Source organism: Macaca nemestrina, chromosome 13 (assembly GCF_043159975.1).
Source record: "Macaca nemestrina isolate mMacNem1 chromosome 13, mMacNem.hap1, whole genome shotgun sequence".
Lineage (NCBI taxonomy): Eukaryota > Metazoa > Chordata > Mammalia > Primates > Cercopithecidae > Macaca > Macaca nemestrina.
Genome location: NC_092137.1, coordinates 45978219 through 45995689, shown reverse-complemented (window position 1 = coordinate 45995689; position 17471 = coordinate 45978219). Strand labels below are relative to the sequence as shown.

The 17471-nt window shown below is 43.0% G+C and overlaps 1 protein-coding gene across 2 annotated transcripts in view; it reads right to left on the bottom strand.

Moving 5' to 3' along the window:
• LOC105464958 (protein kinase C epsilon) overlaps positions 1–17471 on the bottom strand; it is a 538891-nt gene that overhangs the window by 330900 nt on the left and 190520 nt on the right. For both annotated transcript variants that reach the window (XM_011713128.3, XM_011713127.3), the window contains exon 2: positions 16770–16833. In XM_011713128.3, coding sequence (XP_011711430.1) covers positions 16770–16833 — 64 coding nt within the window. The remainder of the gene's footprint in view (positions 1–16769; positions 16834–17471) is intronic.

Sequence of the window (17471 nt, the reverse complement as noted above, 5' to 3'; positions counted from 1 at the left end):
ATCACCCACCATACTGGTAGAAATTTAAAAGTTTGATAATACCAAATAGTCATGAAGATAGAAAGCAATTGGATATTGCAAACATGTCTGGTGGTGGCATCAACTGGTAAAATCACTTTGGAAAACAACTTATTACCTAGCAAAGCCAAATGTGCACATATCCATTGAACCATCTTTTACCATGCCTGGATAAATAACCTAGAGAAACGATACATAGAAACAAGTACACCTCCGAAATACACTATTGTCCTTAACAGAAAAAAACTTGAAAGTATTCCCAATGTCTAGGGATAGAAGAATGGATAAATTAATTTTGATATATTAATATAGTGGAATAACATACAGCAATAAAACAATGAACTGCAGCCATACACACATCAATATGGATGAATCTCAAAAGTATAATGTTGTGTGAAACACAAAGAATTTATATAGGATGATACTATTTTATTTATTTATTTATTTATTTATTTAGAGATGGAGTTTTGCTCTGTTGCCCAGGCTGGAATACAATGGCGTGATCTCAGCTCACTGTAGTCTCTGCCTCCTGGGTTCAAGTGATTCTCCTGCCTCAGCCTCCCTCCTGAGTAGCTGGGATTACAGGCACCCGCCACCATGCCTGGCTAATTTTGGTATTTTTAGTAGAGGTGGGGTTTCACCATGTTGCCCAGGCTGGTCTCAAACTCCTGAACTCAAGTGATCCACCCACCATGGCCTCCCAAAGTGCTGGGATTACAGGTATGAGCCACCACACCCGGCCTGATACTATTTAAATAAAGCTCAAAAGCAGGTAAAACAAAACAATATATTATTTGGGAAAACATACATTTAGGTGCTAAAATCATAAAAAATGCAAGAAAATAATTAATACAAAATTTAAGATATTTACAAACTTTCCCCCCATTGAGGGGAAAAACATGACAAAGACAAAGTCAGTGAAGGATGCCCAGGGGCTGCAAAGGCACTGGCGATGCACTTATTTTAAAGCTGGATCATAGGGACATATGACCCATGACATACAATAGAAGTTCAGAATAAGAATAGTAGAAGGGAGGGTAAGTCTGATTTAAATTAAGTCCAAAAGACAGATTGATTCAAGGGAAACAAATCAGAGAGGATATTTTTTTCTCAAGTCAAAAAAACCCATCATTTCTTTTCTAAGACAAAGAAGCCCGATGAAGGCCTCATGCAGTACAGGAAGTGAATGTTAAATCCAAAAGATGCTGGTTTGATTTATGTTTTAAAAAATTAAAAATAAAAGCAAAATAGGTTCGTCTCCAGGCAGAGCCAGGTGTTTCCAGTTGGCCTGGTAGTGTCGCGGCTAGAAGGGCCATCATTACAGGCAGAGAGAGGCTGGGCGGCCTGAGCAACATCTGTAATTAAGCAGGTGAAGTCTGTCTTCCAAGCTCCAGCTGCTCTGCCAATGACCCTGGTGACCCAAACCCACCTATTACAGGCAGTTCTTGCCTTTCATCCCTTCAGCCTTCAAACAGCACACAGGCCACACGTGGATGCTCAGCCGTCAGCTGGCGGTCACATGTCACAGGATGCTTTCTGCCAGCCAAGCAACTCAGCCACCTCCGCAGCTTTGCCATTTTTACCTGGCACTATTTACAACAGCCATTCCTTAATTCATGTAGCAAATATTTCCTAAGGACTACTGTATCCTGGCACTGTTTTAGGTCATGAAAGTACAGCAGAGATGAAAATAAACACAGTCCCTGCCCTGATACAGCTTAGATCCTAAAGAGCTTGTACAATTATTTGAATAGTTTATTGCCTCCTACCCTTTGAAAAAAAAAAAAAAAAAAACGCTGGGTGCAGTGGCTCATGCCTGTAATCCCAGCACTTTGAGAGGCCAAGGCAGGCAGATCGCTTGAGTTCAGGAGTTCGAGACCAGTATGGGCAACATAGCGAGACCTCATCTCTAAAATAAATAAATAAACAAACAAATCAATCAATCAAAACAATGAATTAGAAAAATAAATAAAATGTGGGCCCTTGTGATGACAGCGATAGATCCACCTCACAGCATAGAGGCTCACAGGGCACACGATCAAAGCTTTAGCCTCAGCCGGGCCCTTCCAGAACTTAAGCAGGTTGACAGGCTGCCCAGATGATCATGTGAACATTTTTTTAAAAACTATTTTAAAGATCAAACTGCTGGAAATATTACCAGAAATTTTTTCTGAACAATAAGACATAGTGAGGGAATTTTATAACGCATTTTAGTTTTCTGGTAATGGAATCCTCCATGATAATGTTCAACTGAATTATTCAACTTTCACTCCTTTGACATTTTTAGAAAGCATCACGTGCAACTTAGGGAACCAACCGCCTAGAAATCTAGCTGTTGGTCCTTTATTAGTACAGCCACTATGGAAAGCAGTACGGAAGTTCCTCACAAAATTAAAATAGAACTACCATATGATCCAGCAATCCCACTACTGGGTATATATCCACAAGAAATGAAATCAAATGGCAAAGAGACATCTGCACACTCACATTTACTGCAGCACTATTCACAACAGCCAAGATAGGGAATCAACCTAAACTCCCATCTAATGATGAATGGATGAAGAAAATGTGGCACATCAGCACAGTGGAATATTATTCAGCCATAAAACAGAATGAAATCCCGTCACTTGCAGCAACGTGATGAACCTGGAGCACATCATGTTAAGTGAAATAAGCCAGGCATAGAAAGACAAACACTGCATGATCTCACTCATAGGCGGAATCTTAAAAAGCTGATCTCATAAAAGTAGAGAGTAAAATAGTGGCTACCAGAGGCTGGGGAAAATAGAAGGCAAGGGGGATGGAAGGAAGTTGGTTGGTGGGTACAAAGTTACAGTTAGACAGGAAGAATAAGTTTTCCTGTTCTATTATACAGTAGCATGACTACAGCAAATAACAATGTGTTGTATATATCAAGAGAGCTAGAAGAGAGCTTTGAATGCTATTAACAGGAAGAAATGATAAATGGGCCAGGCGTGTGGCTCACGCCTGTAACCCAAGAATTTTGGGAGGCTGAGGTGGGTGGATCACTTGAGGTCAAGAGTTTGAGACCAGTCTGACCAACATGGTGAAAACCTGTCTCTACCAAAAATATAAAAGTTAACCGGGCGTGGTGGAGGATGCCTGTAATCCCAGCTACTCGGGAGGCTGAGGCACGAGAATCACTCGAACCTGGGAGGCAGAGGCTGCAGTGGGCGGAGACTGCGTCACTGCACTCCAGCCTAGGCGACAGAGTGAGACTCTATCTCAAAAAAAAAAAAAAAAAAAAGAAAGAAAGAAAGAAAGAAATGATAAATGTTTAGAGAGGGGGTATGGTAATTACCTTGATTTGATCACTATACAATGTACACCATGCATTTTAACGCCAGAAATATATACAATGCATTGTATCCCAGAAATATATGCAATTATTATGTATCAATTATAATTTCTTAAAAAGTTTTTATAAAGAAAGAAAGAAAGGCTTAGGATTCCATCTTTCCATAAGGGTTTTGTTTTTGTTTGTTGAGGGAAGGGAGGGTTGGCCTTTTAATGCACATGGAGACTTTAAACCATCATCATCGTGAAAGCCCTGAAGGCACGATCTCAAGCAAAGACAGAAAGTAGGTCAGTGTTAGGGGCAGCAGTCAACAGCCTTACTGTGCCCCACCTCACAGGAGCAAAACATTGTTCAGCCCATTTATGGCAATACATCACCCACTGAAGTGAGAAGCTTTCTACCCAAAACAAAACCCCTTCTCAAGTTAAGAAGCTAAATTCTTCTCAAAGAAACCTCAGTCTCTTTCTACTCCTGTGGCTTCCAGACAATACTCTCGTAAGTTTGAGGAGAAAATCTTTACTTCACAGGACACACGAGCATGCACGATGAAAGGATGTTTCCCCTGAAGTCAAGGGCTTGTGTTACTATTTCCCTTTCTCCCAGATGGACCTGTTCCCAGACACACACCAATGCACTGCGTTTTAACAAACTCCACGTGTGCAGCTACACGACAGAGACATTAAGGAGCAAATCCTGATGTTACAGACTTTTTCACTTCTAAAAACTTTTCTTAGGAAGGGTTCACACAATTGGGGGTTCATTCAGATAGGGAGCTTCCCTAGTTCTTTGGGAACAAGGTTCAAATTTTAATATTTCCATTTTTGCCTGAATTTGTAAGGTTTTTAACTATTCTGTAAATACCTGCTAAGATCCAACTTCTTCCCTTTTCCTTTATTTCACACACTCTTTTTCTCTACCTTCTTACAGTGTAAGCCTTGGATTTTAAAAAAATAAAATAAACACTGCCCTATCAGCCTCCACTTGTATATATTTATGGAAGTTATTTGTTACATCCAGATCTTACAAAAGATCATTAAAAGAATAGTCTTGTAATAGAACAAATGGAAACATTGGTTCATCAAAATCAGAAAAAAGAACTGCAATTATCCAATACAGCCCTCCGCTAATATATGAATTTGTTCTACGATATTTCAAAATGCTTATTTGGTCTCCCCTTGAATACCTCCAGAGATGGAGCACTCCCTACTTACTGTTCAAGTGTATTTAACTGCTGGTGAGCTCTGCTTGTTGGAGACTTTTTCCATACATTAAACTAAGCTTAAATCTGCCTCCCTATAACTCCTTGTAACCCTTGCTATCCCAAAGCTGCGAGAGGAGCCACAGAGTAAGTTCTCTTTCTATTCCACTTGGCCACAATTTAAGTTTCTAAGACACCTACCAGGTCTCATCTACTATTAATATTAAGGTTCCTGTTCTTCGGCCAAGAATAACTGGGTCTGGCTCCCCGGTGGTAAGTGTAAGGAGAGATTAGGAAACTTTCTCATGGACTCACACCTGTGTTCGGCAAGTCTTCAATCTGAGAATTCAAATTCCTGAGCATTGGCTGAATCATTGCATCTTAATGCAATCCTGTTGAAGATCAGAAATACCCAATGATTTGTTTACCTTCAATAGGCTAGTTAGGAGCAGCTAGGAAGAGAATCCAAGCTTCTTATTTTAATACAAGGATTCCTCCCACTATATCTCATCATGAAGCCACCTAATGCTAATTCGGCGTAACCAGTTGGGGGTCTTGTGAACAGTGCTATTGAGGCCCTGGAATAAGCAAGACCCCCATAGACTTAATCCATGCCTCTCTATGGTAACCTGTTTCACACTGGGTTTTGGTAGTCTGTCTCTAGGTCTGGCTCCCCACTGGACCGAGAGGCCCCAAGTACAGGGACAGTCCTTGTCCCCATGCTTGTTTTGTGTAGTCAGAATGGTAGGATGGTGTTCCTGGCTCAGCAATGGCACATTGCAAGGCCAGCAGGGAGCCACGCTGCACCGGGCCAGCTCTCAGCTCTGGACCAGTACAGGAACCTCTGCCCTTGTGCTCTTACATGGGGCAAGCAGGGCACAACCTGGATTCCAATTACAGGTACAATATAAATATGTGAGTACATGGTTGTATAGAAAGACACAGAGGAGCGTGGGGGCAAATCCAGTTTCATGAACCAGGGGAATGCTGGTGGGATGGGGCCGTGTGTGGGAAGGCTCCCAGCAGGTGGCAAACTTGAGGATAAAGAAGTAGCTAAATAAACAGGGAGAGGACAGGGTTTTATAACTGGGGACCTGGTGTGCATGCAGGCCCTGAGTGGCCTTGGAAAGTCCCTAATAAGCATCCGGTACAGTAAGCTTAAACATTCAGATCCATGCCCACTCATGAAATTGATTGTACAGTGGAATATGAAACAACCGATTATCCAAAGCAAAGTCAGTCCAAACACCTTGTTTATCTCAGTAGTTTCCTTTAAAAGTGACAGTTTTTCCTGTTATTTTCATTTAGTCATGCATTCATTTATCCAGCAAGTAAAAATTATGCCCCTACTGCGTACACAGCACCTAATCCAGAACTCTGCATTTCCCCTTCCATCAAAAGCAGGTGCGACCTGCCTACCTCAGGGGAGATCACATAGAGGTAAGTTCTAGCAAGGTCCCTGGGTGAGTTATTTTAATTAAAGCCCCAGGAACCAGGAAAAAATTAGCACAGTGGGATCAAATTCAGGCACCACTCAATACTTCAGGATATTTATAGAAAAACAAACACGAAAACAAAAAATTCAATATCCTGACTGGCTGCTTTTAAAAGGGTTACTTAGTGCTTTGTTTTCCCGGTATAATTGTTTCTTGTTCTCTTCTTGGAAGAACACTGATGTTGTCCATTTTGACCTTCTCAAAATGGAAACTGCAAACTATGAAAGCCAGAATGAAAAATCCAAGGCCTGGGCATTTCCCAGCTCTCTAACAACACTGATGCCTTCTCAACTCCTTTCCTCATAAGAAAGGAGAATAGGGAGGGAGAAGATTCCAAACAGAAAAGGATTCAAGGGCATTGATTTCGAGAAGGCTAAATGATCAGGACTCGAGAAAGAAAAATCTGCACATTTCCTTCTTAGTTTTCCATCAAGTAGGAACTGGTGCCTGCTCAGCATGGTTCAGAGGCAGAACATCTCAAGGCTTCCAGTCTCCTGCTACTCCAAGTGAGGTTCAGGGACCAGCAGCACAGGCATCTCCTGGGAGCTGGTTAGCAATGCAGAATTTCAGCACCCATCCTGGGCCCCCCGAGTCAGAATCTGCATTTTCACAGGCTCTCCAGGCAATTCACATTCTTAAGCTCTTTAAGCCTCATTTTTCCAATATGTAAAAGAGGGATGATAAAACCTACCTGGCAGATCCATTTAGGCTTAAATAAGATAATTTCTGTATTGAGATCTGGCTTGAACATTTTTATTATCTCCCACTTCCCCCTTCCAGGTGCCCAGCTGTATGCAAACCTCTCTTGGTTTTGACTCAGAACTATAGAGCTAGACGAAGCCCTTCGTGCCACCCCTCTCTGTGTACGGAGCAGGCCAGTGGGACCCAAGTAGAGTAAATGACTTGTCACTGGACATCTCCTGGTTTGAGAGCTCCCGGAGGGCAGGACTTATGTCTTTTTCATCTTTGTTTCTTTAGCTCTTAGCATGGTGCCTGGGCAGGCAATAGACTCTCAGCATACGTCTGTTGAATGAATCAGTCAATCAAGTAATTAACTAATTATGGAGCAGAAACTACAATGCAGAACCCAATAACAGATGGATACACCTGGAAGTAAATTTAACTTCCCTTGAGTTAACTTTTTTAAACAGTTTGAAACAAATTCACACTTGGCTAACAGTAGAGGTCATGGGTTTTTGTTGCAGAGAAGATTTCTCCCTTTGAACTAAACATCACCATTATTTTCAATGTCAGGAAACACACAAACTTGAATGCCTGGAAAGTAGGTATGGCCCATTGGTAGCTGGTTTGCCCTACTTAGCTGGGTAGAAGGGCAGAGCTAATGAAAGCACTCTGTCTGGGGAGATGAACAAGTTTGGGACAAGTACCAGCGGAAGCTAAATGCTAAAAAATACTGCCATCAGAAACGCCACTGTGGGATTGTCCATCCAGCAAGGTGCAGGCAGGGCTGGCAGGTGAAGGCAAGTGGCTCCTGGAGTTACTGCTATGAGGGGGTCTTGCATCACCCACTTTGCGGGAGCCCAGGCCACCTGGCCCACCTGCCTCTCCATGGCAGGCGCATTCAGTCCTCAGTGACAGGCACAGCCCGAGGGAATCCCGAATTTCAACATAGCCCTTTTTTTTTTTTTTTTTTGAGATGGAGTCTCGCTCTGTCGCCCAGGCTGGAGTGCAGTGGCCAGATCTCGGCTCACTGCAAGCTCCGCCTCCCAGGTTCACGCCATTCTCCTGCCTCAGCCTCCCGAGTAGCTGGGACTACAGGCACCCTCCACCTTGCCCGGCTAGTTTTTTTGCATTTTTTTAGTAGAGACGGGGTTTCACCATGTTAGCCAGGATGGTCTCTATCTCCTGACCTCGTGATTCGCCCGTCTCGGCCTCCCAAAGTGCTGGGATTACAGGCTTGAGCCACCGCGCCCAGCCCTCAACATAGCCCTTTATACATTAGAGGTGTCTATTAAGCAATACATGAATGGAGAAGCATTCTTTGTGGAGTTCCCTGTCCTTACACATGGTGTTCTGTGGATTTGGTGAGTCACTTCTCTCTGGCAGGGTTTGCTGGAGCCTCTTGTAGCCTCTGGCCATGGGCAAGTCACTGTGTGAATGCGAATGGTCACATTTCTATATAATTCAATTTTTTTTCAACATTTCTAAGTAATAAAAAAGTAATAGCTCATTCACATACATGGGAAAGAAAAACAAAATAATAAGCTAGACAAGAAATGTCTCCTTCTTTCCAAATTTTCCCTTTCCTTTCCCCAGAGACAGCCCTTGTTTTCAATGTGCTGTGTATCCTTGCAGAGACAGCCTACAAACACACACACATACCCCTCCCAAACACACACAAGCATATCCACCTGAATGTAAGCCCCATGAGGGCAAGAATTTCTGTTTCTGTTGTTCACTTATGCGCCCCCAGTTCTGAAAAGAGTAACCAGCATACAGAAAGTGCCCCATAGCCATATGTTGAATGAGTGAATATACACATCCCATGTCTTCCTGAAAAATTCAAATTGTGGTCAATCAAATCCTAGTCCCTCTTTATTTTATCTCCTGTTCAAATGAATCTTCAGTGGGCAGTGGCACTATTTCCTCAACCAAGGAAAGATGATTACTGTTAGTACCTGCATTTCAGGGTTGCCGTGTGGATCAGTGATCACGTGGAAGTGTTTGTGGCTGTCATTTACTGACTGCCTACTCAGCAGAGCCTGCAAATAGAAGGAAGGCTCCTTGGTGGTCCCACAGCATCCTGCCCTACCAATAGCTACCCAACAACTAAAACACACGATTGTGCTTACTGGTCTATTGCTTGCCTCCTTCTGTCACAGCATGAGCTTCCTGATAGCAGGCACTGTGTTCATGAGCTCTACATCCCCAGGGCCTTGTATATATTAGATAGGCAAATAAATGATGCTTCTAATGGAAGAAACGGAGGATGAGGGGGAGACAGAATAGGTGGTTCAGAGACATTCATTCTCACCTGTGTGCACATGGGCACATGTACACCCCTACACTGGCCCCTACGAGCTCACACCAAAGGTTTACATAAAGGAGGAAGATAAAAGCCCCAGTGTCAACAGCTCGATTAAAAATGGTGAATGCACTTGATTGTGAAAACGTGCATGTTTCAACAAAGGTAGGTAATAAGGAAAATCAATAAAACTGTTAGCACTGGCCATTTTCAACTGGATAAAAGAATAAAGTAATTGGTCCTGAAAGACAAACAACTCTAAATTAGGTTAAATGAATGGAAATACCCTTTCTTTTAAGCCAAATCATGAGGACATCAGCAACAATAAATGATTAAATTAGGAGCCATTTTAAGCCAGTATGATCTCAGCTGCAAGCAGGAATTTCCAGAAACAATCTTCTTTATAGGACACAGAAATGATACAGAGCAAGACAATAGAGATAGAACTAGAGGCCATGTGGGACCCACTTCTTGACCAAGGATCTATTAGAAATCCACCTTTCCGATAAGCTTATTTCTTCAACATAACTATGCTTCCTTCAATTATTTTATTAGTAAGACAGGCACACAAGTCAAAAGGAAATATATATCTACGCTCCTGTAATGGCAGAGGGGAAGGAGGCTCTAGTAGTGATCAAAAGAGCTCTGCTCTCCAAACACTCAAGATTCAGTTCTGTTTCTCATCTGCTAATGGTTGGCATTTGGTGTTGTTAACCATGGATGATTCATTTCAGAGGAACTGCTGTGCATCTAGAGGCTATTTGGAAGGAAATGAGGGTTTCTTGGCTTATGTCTCATCAAGCATCTCAGCAACGTCTCTTTGTGACATTATAAACTCCTTGATGGGGGCTTGGTGCTCACTGTTTTCCAGTTGATCCCCTTGGTCTCATCTGGTGCATATAGTCACTTCTAGGAACAAGAATTTATTCCATCAGGACCAAAAATAGAGCCAAAAATCCCAAGACACAGAGGCTTGCTCCCTGGATCTGAGAATCAGTCACAGGAAGAAGTTATGCTGGGGTGGGGTGCGGTAACGTGGGGTACATATTGTAAGATCAATGTTGTTGAACATCTGGATTTTGTTATTTTGTTGTTTTCTGGACTCCATGCACTGCCAGGGGATCTGACATGTCCATGCATGTCTAGAGAGTCTGTGTGGTGAACAGGATCAGGATCTCATTGCGTAAGGCACAACATATGAGGGAGCCTGATCAGCACCTTGGAGCTGGTTTCTGGCTTTGAGGTCCCCTGTTTGGGAAGCTGGAAGCTCTCCTTAACCTCTCAAGTGACATTTCTTATTAAAGACTGAACAGAATTTGAAAACAGAAAGTGTGGGAGTATCTGGGCTTGATTGTGGGATACCTCTGAAAGGCTGGAGAGGAAGAGAATGCTGAGGATGGTAGAGGGATTGCGATGGGACTCTATGAGGTTGCTAGGTGAGAAAAGAGACCACAAAGACCACGATGGGATGCCTGTACCTGGGCTTGATCTTCTAAATGCCTCAGTGTCAGAGTTGTAAAATGTGCTCTGCCCAGTGTCCCAGACTTGACCAAACTTGACCTGGAACACTCCTTCCCATTGTAGGTCATGGTGGGAGAGAGACTTGACCCAGAAGTCACATCCAGAAGGAACTGCCTTCAATCTTCAGACAGTTTAAACATTTAAGGCATTTCATTTTCTTGTTTGCCTAGCATGAAAATTTCTGCCTGCAACGCTGATGACTGCATTTGTTTGGATGCTCCTAGAGAGCTCACACTGCATCTATTTAACTTATCCCATCTATCCAGCCATCCCCAAAAATAAGAGCTTCAAAGTTGTCTTTGATAATTATGACACGATTCCCTCCACTCACAATGGTCTTTCCACTTCTTCCCTGCCAATCCAGCCTGACTATCCTTTCCTTTCCATCCCAAGGCTTGCCTCTTTCTTGACGTTTTCCTGGGTTATTTTGGTCCCGACTTATTCCCACTTGGAGAACTCTTGGTAACACCTAATCAAACACTTAATGTCTTGCATTGTTCTCTAATGCTTTCATCCTACAAGTCTAGGGTGCCTAATTGAATTGCAAGCTCCTTGAAGGCAAAGGGTTTTACACTTCTTGTCAATGCCATCTCCCATTTTCTACTTCCCTCTCCACTTTCCATTCCCCAAACCCAACACAAACACAAAGCTGGGCACATTTGTTGAAATGCATTGGTAGGCTGGAGGCGGTGACTCACACCTGTAATCCCAGCACTTTGGGAGGCCAAGGTGGGTGGGTCACAGGAAGTCAGGAGTTGGAGACCAGCCTGGCCAACATGGCAAAACCCCGTCTCTACTAAAAACACAAAAATTAACCGGGCATGGTGGTGCATGCCTGTAGTCCCAGCTCCTCAGGAGGCTGAGGCAGGAGAATCACTTGAACCCAGGAGGCAAAGGTTGCAGTAGGCCAAGATCCTGCCACCGCACCCCAGCCTGGGTGACAGAGCAAGACGCCATCTCAAAAAAAAAAAAAAAAAAAAAAAGAATTGGTAACTACTGGTCATTTGAATGAATGGTTCTTTTTAATTTTCTACTAACTAGAAGACATTGGATTATTAATGTAGAATGTAGAAGAAAAGAGGTAAAATTCTTATGAATTGAAGCTCCAGTGGGACTCGAATCTGAGAGAACCTGTCGATATGCATCCTGCCCACTGACTAAGACAGAGTTTCAAGAGAAAAACCCCTTTCACTTTGATTTCAACCCTGGAGGCACTGCTCTAATGTCTGCTATGGACTTGGAGTCTTCAAGTACAAAACTAACATCTCTAACAAGGAGGGAAAGTCAGTAGGAAAAATCACTAACCTGCTGGGATTTGAGCCAGGTCTAGTTTCAGACCAAGACTTAGCTATGGATCCACATTACAGACAACCTGAGAAGGATCCAACCTTGAGCTCGGACCAAAAGAGCTTTTATCTCTAACACAGTGGAAAAGGGATCTGCTTATTTATGAAAGAGACTCTCTTGTCACCTTTGGATTCAAAGCTAAGAACTTTGGCTTTATATTTCTATTAAAAGCTTTCTGAAGAAAAGAACTAAAATAAAAAGATCAAACGAGGGGTGGGGTGGGGAATCACTGCCATGTGGCAAACTCATTATTGGGGTCATGATTGGAAGCAGGACCTGGATTGTGGCCCAGCAGGGTCTCATAATCAGCCTTTTGGCCTGGAGCACATCATCTGACCTCTCAATTTCACCATCTCCCACATGGAGGTAATACCGCTGGGAACTTGGTAAAGCTAAGAGCTCTACACACATGTTATTATTTCAGAACCAAGCAAAGCTGGTTTGATCACGTCTGTCTGTGCAACTTGAAAAAAGTCCAGAAGAGGTTGCAAAGATGAGTTAAGATTTCTAAAATATCCCTACTGAAAGGTTAAGGGATTTGATTGATTCAGCCTGAAAAAAGAGATATTGAATAACTGTCTTCAAATATTTAAAGGCCTTTTACCCAGGTGCTGGTGAGAAGATGTGGACCACTTGTTCTGGTCCACACTAAGCAGGGATGGGACAAACCCAGGCTCTGACAAGGAGAAGCCTCTAGCATTAAGGGCCATGGAATGCAAATGAGTGGCTCAGGGATGCTAGAGAATGTCCTTCCAGGAATTACTTTACTTGGGAGAGGATGAGGAATAAATAGAGTGACAATAGGCAAAACCGAGGCAAGGCCTGAACTCTGCAGAAAGCAGTCTCACAGTCCCTGCCAGATAGATTACTCTGTTAAGTCCTCTTTGGTACCTTGCTCTGTTCTTGGCCCTTGTGAACATGTCCCACCCCAGCATCAGAAACCTGCCCTCGAACAGTTTCCCTGAATACCCTGCCTGATGCTCCTTCATGGGCACTGGGTAGAGCTATGCCAACCTCTCTGCCCTCAGGTCTCCAAGGCTTCATGGTATTTACTGAGCATCTCTTACATGCAAGGGCACTGTACTAAAGCACTGTTCTTATGACAATCCTGGCCTAGCACCTACCATAGGTACCATTATCCCTGTGTTGTAGGTGAGAAATCTGAGACTCTAAGCTACTAAACACTAGAGCCAGGATTTCAATCCAAGTCTGAGGGACTCCTAAGGCTGTGCTCTTTCTCCTTTATCTGTTGAGTCCCACAGAGGAGACTGACCACTTTCAGCCTGTGGCTGCAGAAACAAACAGGGTGCCTCCTGTTCTGTGCTCTTCTGCTTCCACAATATGCAATCCCTCCAGAACTTGACTTTTCTGCATGATTTGTGATGTATGTGTTGCAAAAATCATTCCTATTCCTTTGTATCCTCTGTATTTTGTTGGAGAAACAGTTTGGTGATCCAAACATACCAACGAGGTGTACTTGTCATTGCTATTGTTGGTTTAGATGCTGAAGAACTCTCCCAGGTGAGCATGACACCTGGATGCAAGGCATGGGAAGAAGAACCTATCACTCCCCAGGTCAGGTCCCGACCATCTCTCATCTGCAAGCCTGTGAATCATGGGACATTGCCACATTATTAAAAAGAATAAGAAATAATATGCAAATTACATCATATCAAAGGAAGAAATACTAACAAATGGGCACAGCAGGAAACCATAATTGGCACAGGTGAGAATTACATTGCTGTCTTACGCTTCTGTTACCTGGGCTAATTATGCTTTGATTTAAGCATCTGGAGAGCCTGGCGTGCCATGCTTACCAGAACCGCTGTGATTATTACTTACGACGTAAGTAAAACACGGACTGAGACTGGAGCTTCCCATAAGAGCATTTTGAGCAGGTTTGCTACTTGGTATAATGTAGGTAAAGTGCCTAGCACCATACCTGTCGAAACGAGTCCATTTCTTGCAACTCCTTTTTTTCTGTACATATTAGCCAGCCCTCAGTCCAGAGCTCTGACAGATGTCTATTCAAATTGTACCAAAGGATAAAATCACATGGCCGGAAATGACCTTAACTGTCATCCAGCCTGACCCCCTTACATCTGGGTTAGGATGCCTGGTTTAGCCAAAACACACACTGGTCAGATTCCATTATAGTGAACTGCACAGGACGTGCAAGCAGTGGAATTTTATTAGACAGTTAGAAATCACATTAGCTCCAGCTCTAGCAGACGTAAACGCCCAAGCTTTCTAACAGCATGTGAGCAAGGAAAAGAATCCTTCAGCGCATCCTAGAAGAAGGGGGTGTAGTCACACCATCTCACCCCCACACCTCTCTCTGAGTTCCTTGGAATTTGCATGTGTTGTAAACTTTGTGCAATTCCCATGAATGTATTTTTTTTCCATTGATGGGGCTGCAGCATTTGAGAGATGAGAGCTGAAGGGATGCTTGATGGCAGAATAATGGAGTGGTGAAACTTCAGCTGTGCCTCATTTCAACTCTTTCCCTTTCACAGACTGCAGAGTTAGGTATTTTCACTAAAAAAAAAAAAAATACTTAGACAAGAATCTGTGAAAGTCTATAGTCTGTCAATCCAGGAGGGTGGCTGTGACAACTTGCTTCACCCCAGACCCATCTCACATGGTTTAGGTATGAAATGTCATGGTTTCTCATTCTCTAGGGCCTCCCCTTGCCCTCCCAACTCTTCCAAAACCCCCTCCAGGCTAGGAGCCCTCACAGTCCCAGGAACAGGATGGGAGAACAGACATGTATAACACAAACAACAAGAGCAGCTTCTCAGAACGGATTACTGAAGGTCCTACCCACCATCTAAAGAAAGGATCCCAAGTCCAAGAACAGCAATTAAAAAAAAAAAAAAAAAAAAAAAAGACTAGAAAAATGTCTTCTTTTCTTCAGAGCAACACATGCTAGCACTTTACAGACTCTGGCATGTGTCAGCATTTCTGAAGTAAACTCTATTTTCTTTAGATGAAAGAGATTTAAAAAATAGACTCAGAATTTAGCCCAATGGAAATTGCTTTGGCTATTCACATGCAATAAGCTGTGGAAGCAAGCAGAAAAAAATCAATTGCTTCTGATTTATTTATTCATTCATTTGTCCATCTCCTTTCCCTCTAATGTAAAAAAGGATGTCTTCTATAATTTTGCAAGTCATTTATCTTTTCAAAGAAAGAGAAAATAGTCCCAGCCTCCCATTGGTTGCTCAGCATCTTGGCACAGGAAATACATACTTAATTAATTATCATATTGCACATAGATTATGTAAGGAAAAAAGGGGATTGATTTTGCCCATCAAATGTTTCGCCAGTGTCTAGAATCAGGAGGCCACACTGCAAAACCTTAAGTCGGGTCTGGTGAATTTGGATCACTTGCTATGTTAAAAGCAAGGACAAGGCTTCACCTCACTGCTTGCTCTAATTCTTAAGTGGGGTGGTGGGCACACTGGTGCTCATTTAATTTGTCTTTAAGCCCTTTTGTAGGTCTTAAATATTTCATATGAAATATTGTTAAATCCTCAAATCTTCTACAACAGGTTCTATTCTGGGCGATTCAGAGCTGAGAGCAGAGAAGGGAAGTTGGAAATGCCAAAATGTAATTGCAATAAAGAGCAGGAAATGTAAGCAACCAATTTTGGAAGGCTGTTTAAAGTTTTAAATCTATGCCAAATAATTGAGATCTATTAAAAGAGGGCTTAATTCTATTATAATCCCCATATATACACAATTATTGAATTCTTCCGAATACCTGTTGAGATTGGGTGATAAATTAGCCGAATGGAAATCATCAGGCACCACTGTCAAGCACATCATTTGACTAACTGAATATATAATCCTGCCTTCTATCACTGAGCTTTAAACTACAGTGTGTGGGATTGTGACTTTGAGCTTGTGATCCCCAGTATTCTGGGGAGATGTTGTGAGAGGCCCAAGTGTTCCAGGCAGGAGAGCTGAGAGAGCTGAGTGTCCATCTTTCCCTTTGGGACACAGTCCCCAAACACGGCTTGTTTCTCACTGCCAAGAGGAACTACACATTGTCTTCCAATATCCCTGCCATGGCATTAAAGCCAACTGTTCTGTCCCCCTGCCCACAGATGGAGGAGCAGTAGAGAAAAGATGGCCACAATAACTACATTTCAGTCTGAATTCCAAATCTTTCTTAGAGCATAAGTCAGTTATATCTCCTTGTTCCCATTTGGATAAGGTTTTATTTTCTAGGCTTCCCTTCTTCCCTTGACTGCTCAGTCCTCAACACCCAGCAAGTGCTCCAAAGGTCTAAAGTGTATTAAGTGAGCAAAGAATGGATTGAAAGAAGAAGGTGTAAGAGGAAGAGGGTGTAATACGCCATCGAATCAGTCAGTGGGGAGCAGATGTTCCCCCACCCCCCATTATTTCTCTTTAAGAGCAGAGCTTTTGCCTGTGTAAAGAACTGGTAAAAGAAGTCCCACTTCTATCGAAGCTCTAAAGAAGATTCTGAAGTTTGTCACCTTATTTGTTTCATTTCTGGATGCCGTTAGACCAACTAGTTTTACTTCCTTCCCACCACACACACACAAACCCCACGCAAGCCTCCTGGGAGAGGCTGCCCCGCCGCTGAAGCCTGCCTTGCACACAGCATGCAAAAACGCCCGTTTTATTGGCCTCACATGGTAAGTCCAAAATCTTCCCTCTGCTCCACCAAAGTTAACAGATGGCTGATCCCTTTTGGTACACAGGCGTAAGCATCTTCAAAATAACCTTTTCCTTTAAAGGATGCCAATTAATTAAATGTCACTATAATGTGTCCTGGCCAAGGAGGGAAAGAAGAGACCCAGAAGGCAAAGGGCCAGTGGAAGAGAACAGGGATGAGAGGTCACACTCTCCTACCTTCACCCGACGACCCTGAGAGATCGATGATCACATACACTCTTCCTTCTGGCTCCAGATCAATCTGCAATTAAGAAAATGACAGTGACTCTGTTAGTGCATTGTGTGGACAACCTGAGAGTTCTACAACATTTCTACCCCAAACTGCTAAAACCTAGAGACACAGCTCCATGTAATTCACCTACCTACAATGTGTTGAGTGCTAGGTGAATTAGGAATGAAAGAGAATCAACATTTACTGAATGCCTACTGTGTCCCAGATGCAGACCTGGGAGGTCTGATGCATACCCCATAGGTAGCACCATCCCAGTGGTTCTCAACTGGGGGCAATTTTGCTCCACAGGGGACACTTGGCAAACATCTGGAGGCAGTTTTGTCATGATTGGAGAGAGAGAGTGCTGCTCCTGGCAGCTAGTGGGTGGAAGCCAGAGATGCTGTTAAACGTTCTACAGTGCGCAGGATGACCCCTCGCAGCAAGGAATCATTCAGCCCCAAATGTCATCAATGATGTCGAGGTTGAAAATGTCCTATGTAATCCTATTTTACAGATATGGAAATTGTGCCCAGATTCCAAGGTAAGTGACAATGCTGAGATTCAATGCCAAGCCTGTCTTGAGAAATCCATATTCTTTATACCACACAAACTGCTCCCAGGGGAAATATGAGAAGCATTAAGACACTATTCCTGCTTTTACAGCATTT